The 6,731-nt window shown below is 37.9% G+C and overlaps 1 protein-coding gene across 1 annotated transcript in view; it reads left to right on the forward strand.

The window, feature by feature from the left end:
* Window positions 1-1,712: 1,712 nt before the first annotated feature.
* LOC107752182 (transcription factor 4-like) overlaps window positions 1,713-6,731 on the forward strand; it is a 152,534-nt gene continuing 147,515 nt past the window's right edge. The window contains exons 1-3 of the mRNA XM_016568076.1: window positions 1,713-2,294; window positions 2,516-2,554; window positions 3,239-3,311. Coding sequence (XP_016423562.1) covers window positions 2,202-2,294; window positions 2,516-2,554; window positions 3,239-3,311 — 205 coding nt within the window. The 5' untranslated portion in view covers window positions 1,713-2,201. The remainder of the gene's footprint in view (window positions 2,295-2,515; window positions 2,555-3,238; window positions 3,312-6,731) is intronic.

Below are 6,731 nucleotides of genomic sequence, written 5' to 3' on the forward strand. Positions count from 1 at the left end.
GCTACAATTTTTGTACCGTTCGTCAAATTCGGGCCATATTTTGTTGCACAAAAATGGCCAAATTATTTTTGCTTTTGAAACCATTCATCAGTGATGCAACAAACAAATCTGGCCGTGAAGATGCTGTGATGCTTCTGCACATTAAGTCACTTTAAGACTAAAAAGCTACAACTTTAGCTACAACTTCAGAATCTGCTAAACCACAAGGAGGCGCTGCATTCAAACAGGAAGTGATACTGTTTGTGCCACAGATTCGTTTCCTGACCCACCTGAACAGCATCAGTGGTTCAAAACACATTTTTTGGATGAACCTTTCATAACAAGGGAATGGTTTAAAGGTGATCTGTGCTGCTTATGTGTTAAATATGTTTGTGAAGATGATTAAAACCTCCAGATTCCTGTTTGACAGATGCAGGATTGGCCTGGAAACCGCAGTGCATCAATCCACACGAATATACTGATGAGTGTGTGTGATCTGTGGGTTAACAGGGAAGGTTTCGGCGCAGGTGTGTGAAATAATGGACTCCACCAGAGCTCTTAAAGAGACGCTTCTGCAGGGTTTCATAAGGCTCGTGTGTGTCATCCACCAATGCAACCATATTAAATACTTCTTATGAAAGCACAACGATGCATTTAAAGCATGCCATGATGATGACAGATGGATCAATACTGATTCTGATCACTGTGATATTTATGATCAGATTTTCTTTTTGTGTTTTTTAAACCTCCTGCTGACTGACTTTTTTTTGGGTGGAGTAAAGGAAAGAAATGTTAAAGGACTTCAGCAAAGGGGGTTTGGTTTGCTTCTTATTTCAGTCAAACTGTGTGCATCATAAACTGCAGTTTTAGTTGATATGTATTTATCTGCAGTGAGACTTTGCACATTCATTGGGGGGGGGAACCCTCCATTCCTCTCCACTTATGCAGAGCAATCTGTTGCAGCACTACAGGTGTTTGGGAAATGCTGCAGTGCTTGGCATGAAGCGAGATCAGCCAAGGCCTCCTTATTCTCTAACAACTAAAATCATGTTAGAAGACAGTTTTTATTGCATATTACCAGTTTGCATATGCATGAGGGGCTGAATCTTTACATTTAAGGGTCAAATTAATTCACTTTTTTTTCTCTCTCTCTTTTATTTAATTTAAATGTATTATTTTTTTTTTTAAGGTTAAACGTGATTAAAAACTTTTTTCTCAATAAGAATAAGAATATTTTTTTACTCTTTATTTTCTAATTTTTGTTACCTTATTTTATTTATTTATATTTTAACATCCTGAAAGGTCAAAAGTGATTAAAACGTTTTTTTTCTCTCTATTCAAATTTTTCCCCCTTCCCTTATTTTATTTTTTCCTTAATTCTTTTTTTATTTTTAATGTAAACATCCCGAAAGGTCAAACGTGATTAAAAACGTTTTTTCTCTTTTCAATTTTTTCCCTTCTTTTTATTTTCTTTCTTCCCTTAATTTATTTTTTCCTTAATTCTTTTTCTTTTTATTTTTAATGTAAACATCCCGAAAGGTCAAAGTGATTAAATACGTTTATTTAAAATAAAAAAATAAAAAAAAATAAAAAAACAAGTGACCCAAACTTGACTCTGAGCTGCTTTCAGCTGTCATTTGTGCTCTAGGACGCGAGCACAAATATGCAATAATTACTAAAACTCGTATATCTCGAACTAAACCACCTTCGCGCGCTCGATCGGGCTGTGAAGCGTTTAATAGAAGTTCGTGGCAGTCAAAGTTAGGCTTTCTGTGTCTGTACGGAGCGCTCCTGCAGTAGGTGGCTGTACGCGGCGCGCGCTGAACGCTCCTTCACCGTCCTGTCAATAAAACACTCCACGAGCCGAACGAAGCTCATTACGCGCAGATCTGCGTGTTTATTTAATCCACATTCCCCCTCAGTTAGTGATCGCGTGTCTTGATTCGGATTGTTGAAGCCGCGCGCTGGAGGGACACTTGGAGAGACTTGCTCGCGATCGTGCTACCGGACTCCTGCGCGTCTGCTTCACCTTGTGGCACAATGTTGCTCTAAACCACAGTGTCTTTTTCACGCAGAGTGGATTTTTTGGGTCTCGATCGTGCCGTGGGTCCGTGTGTGTGCGCGAGTGTGTGTTTCTGAAGACCAGGCACGCTCCTCCTGATCGGGTGTTTTCTCATTGCGATCTGTTTCCATGTTTTTAGGTTTATGTGATATTTAAAAAAATGCATCATCACCATCATCATCCCCATCATCATCAGAGAATGGCCGCGTTAGGGACGGATAAAGAACTGAGCGATTTGCTGGATTTCAGCGCGGTAAGTCACTTCGCGTTTCTGCGCGCCGGAGGTCAATGATCACACTTTGTTTCGTTTTCTCACATTTCATTGTGTTTCTGCGCGCAAATGATTCAGTAGAAGTCTTTTAAGATGACTTTTGTGCGCCGCGTAAATTGCATTTGAAATCTGAAAGAAAGTTGCAAAAGCTTGTGTGGATTTGATAGATGTGATGTTGCATTAGTAATTCTGTTGTCTTATAGATGCCAAACAGCGATTTGAAAATGTACCCCACACCAATGGTAGTATATCCCACTTTATTCAGTCTTTTCTTGTGTTTTTTAAATTCCCTTTTCTTTAATAGATTCATATAAATGTTGTGTTGAACCTTTAAAAATGCTTCGAATGGAATTTCTGGTCATTATAATTTTGGGTCACTCCTAATGCAATTCTATCCGACTGGAATTCTGAAGAATTCTAGTTTGATCCCATTAGGGTTTCTTCCAAATGATGCTAGGAATTCCATCAGAATGATTTTTGACAAGGAATGTGAGATTAGAGTAGATTCTAGTGGTTCATCTGGCTCAGTGCAAAAAAAAAAGCTAAATGTGCATCCTGTGAGAAATGCTTTTGGGAAGTTTTCACTCAGGAAATGTGTTTTTATGAAGCCACAGATCCAAAAATATTCCAGCTGTCTGTGTGCAGCGACTCTATTCAGACAGACAGAGGGTAAAGTGGCAGTCAGGCTAGTTTATGAGCTCAGGACATTGATTATGTCAAATCTGGCTTCGTTTTGACATTGCAGTCGGATAATATTTGAGTTTAATGTAGGTTATATTATTAATCAAATTAACTTGCATGCATTTATGATGTAAAGCAATGCATTATGCTGTGATTAGCATGCTTTTAACCAGGACGTGTTTTATATTCTTTGATTTAGGGTGGGTTATGAAAGTTTTTAATGTGTTGTCATGATTATTTTGTAGATGTTTTCCCCTCCTGTCAGCAGCGGGAAGAACGGACCGACGTCTCTGGGAAGCGGACATTTCTCTGGCTCAAGTATGTCGAATGCAAACCAACCTTGTGTTTTTGCCCGGGTCGTTTTGTGTAACGGCCCACTGAGTAATTATAAGCTTGGTTTAGATATGCAATGCATGTGTGTGTGAGTGTGGAGATGTTTGTGCAATCACAAGTTTGTGCGTTAAAACACGACCTGCAAACTTCAGGTGTGTGTGTGTGTGTGTGTGTGACATGCACAGTTCACAGACTGTGAGAATTTTGCATTGTGATGCGAGTTTGATTGTTGTGGCAGATGTTTGCGTTCGGCGTTCGGCTTGTTTTCCGCACAAACACACTCATGCATAATTTGTGCAATATGGACGCCGCACCTGCAGGCTTTCCTACGCGGAGATTTGTATTGTTAAAGTGCGCGTTTTATAAAACGTGACATTTTATTACATCGCGGGTTGTAATGTGGTTTGCTTTGGAGCAACACTCGGGTTGCATGCGAGAGCTGATTTTAATTCCTCCTCTGATGAATGTTTCCTGCGGCGACGGCAGCAAATAAATAAATAATTACAGCCACAAAAAAGAAATGACCTTGACCCTGGAGGTGCGTTTAGGAAGTAACCGGCGCCGTGCGTGCTTTTTCCAGCGTGCATTTGTTTTTCAATGCATTGCAGTCGTGATCCGAATGCACAGATGGAGGGCAGAGACAGCGTTCGGTAGTCGCTGCCTTCGTGTTTTCAATGCCTGCTATTGTTTTCTTCAGACTTGAGTGTTGTTTAGGGTTCGATCATTTGCATGCCTCCCCCCTTCCCCCTTCCTTTGCCCCTCGGTTCCTGCGCTTTCACTTAATTGTGTCGCAGTTTTGCGCTGTTGGAAAGTCGGGGAAGAGGATGGAGGGGGGTCTGCAAACTACAGCTTGTCTGTTGCCATGCAACTTGGCTTGGAAATGCTGGGAAAAGTGTGAATCTTTGAGAAAAGAGAGGGGAAAGAGACGGCGTATTAAATAAATAACACAAACGTGTGGGCACGCTGCTAAATTTGCGTATTATTCATCCGTTTTAAGCCTGTATCGGGTTGCATCGTGCCCGTATCTCGTGCCAGTCTCGGAGATTTCGACTAACAGTGGATAGGCCCGGATGGCACGGCGTACGTTTGTTCTGCTAACAGCCGTAGCTTATTAAGCCATGTTGAAAAGTGGGGTTATTTTAATAACACGCTTGTGCACGGGCCGAAAAAAGTGCCGGGTGCAAAGCCTGCTGCTATTTGCATCGCTCTGTTTTGGTTATGCTTGTCAATCAAACTCCGGCGATTGCATTAAGCACAAAGATGAAGAGAGAAGAAGAGTTCTCCTCCCACAATCCAGCACCTCTCAGAGCATCTTTGTCTTTCTCTTAGCGAGCAGAACGACGGCAGAAAAGGAGCCGAGGCGGAGAGATGCAGAGGAATATCAAAACCCTTTAATTGTGCCTGAGATTAGGAATTAATGAGCGTTTTAGCTTGTAATAGCAATATTATTGCCACAATTTGCTATTTAATGCTAATAATGAGCCTGCTTATAATAGTCCGATTTTCAGGCCTCTGACTATTTCTGCTCATCTTTTTGGTTGTGTGAGATAAAAATGTCTTTCTAGCAACCTTTAAAATCACTTTTAACTACTCGTTTCAGGTTAAAATGACACAACTTGCAGTGCAGAAGCGGTCCATATGACTCGTGCGCTATATTTCGAGTCTCCTTGAGTCGTACGACAGCTTTGCATCACATTTAAAACTTTTTTTAAAATGTTTTTGAATTTTTTTAATGAGGAGTGGGTCAGTTCTTCACACACAGCATCATATTTAAACCATTTTATATTTTATTTATCTATATAAAATTAATTGCTATATATAACGCTATATATTTGTAACATATATATTCATATAATGAGACTTAAAAAAGTAAATTAATATTAATATTTAAATAAATAAATATATTTAATTAAAATGTAAATTAATATTAATATTTATTTATTTATTTTAAATTCACATTAATATGAATGTTTAAATACGTAAATTTATTTAAAACATTTTGTAATTATTTTTTACAATGAACATTTTAGTGCTTCAGGATAAAAGTCACCACAGCGTTGTATCGTTTATGAATTATCATGTTTTCTTTGTTTCTTTGTTTCGAGGAAACTTAAAATGCCTCGTGCTGAATTTGAATTCTTCATCGTAGTTTGTGTCTGATAAACAGTAAATGCATTTTGACAGTGTGCCGGCAATCAGTATGAATGAACATGAAAATATGAAGCACTTTTGTCAATTAGGCCACTTGAATTCATCATTTCCTCCAGTCGCTGTAGCATCTATGCTAAGAATGCTTGTGCTTTATTATTAGCCGTCTAAAGACGTCACGCTGAGCTAGCAGAGAAAAGATGCCAGCGTTACGTCAGCGCTGTGGGGAAAATCTCACTTCACTTTCATTGTCTCTCTGATGAGTTTAGTTCACTACAGCAGAAACGCAGCTGTCTTCACTAGACCTTACAGATGTCAATACAGAGACTGAACACGCAAAGTGAACCATCTCTACTTTATATAAGAAGTCAGTTCATCCTTGATCAAGAGTGTCTTCAGTTCCTGCTGCTTTTGTTCACCTGCTCTGCTTTTCTGGCCTCTGACTGTATTTTATACCATCTGTCCCATATTCACCGTTTTTTTTTTTTTAGGGCAAAAATGACACCAAAAATGCCCCAGATATTGAAAAAAAAAAAAAAATTGCCCCCATATAGTGTGTTTGATATTTCATAATGTTCTAGATTATACACTACTGGTCAAAAGTTTAGAATTAACATTTGTAATGTTTTGGAAAGAAGAAAAAAAAGCTCACCAAGGCTCTGTTTATTTGATCAAAAATACAGCAAATACATTAAAAAATGTGAAATAATATTACAATTTCAAATGACTGTTTTCTATGTGAATCTCTGTTAAAATGTAATTTATTTCTGTGATGCGCAGCTGAATTTTCAGCATCATTACTCCAGTCTTCAGTGTCACATGATCTTCAGAAATCATTCTAATATACTGATTTGCTGCGCAATTATTATTCGTGCTCAGTTAATAATAATGGTTCTTATTATTATCAATGTTAAAAATGGCTTAATATACTATAACAGCTTAATATTTTGTGGAAACATTTTTTTTTGTATTCTTTGATGAGTAGAAGGCATTTATTTGAAATAGAAATCTTTTGTAACATTAGAAACACTTTACTGTCTCTTTTGACCAATTTAATGCATATTTGCTGAATAAAAGTATTCATTTAGAATGATTTCTGAAGATCATGTGACACTGAAGACTGGAGTAATGATGCTGAAAATACAGAGAAATAAATTACAGTTTAACAGATATTCACATAGAAAACAGCTGTTTTAAATTGTAATAATATTTCACAATATTATTGTTTTTTTCTGCAATTATTCCATTAAAAAATAC

Source organism: Sinocyclocheilus rhinocerous, unplaced genomic scaffold (assembly GCF_001515625.1).
Source record: "Sinocyclocheilus rhinocerous isolate Xijiao unplaced genomic scaffold, SAMN03320098_v1.1 scaffold2516, whole genome shotgun sequence".
NCBI classification, from domain to species: domain Eukaryota; kingdom Metazoa; phylum Chordata; class Actinopteri; order Cypriniformes; family Cyprinidae; genus Sinocyclocheilus; species Sinocyclocheilus rhinocerous.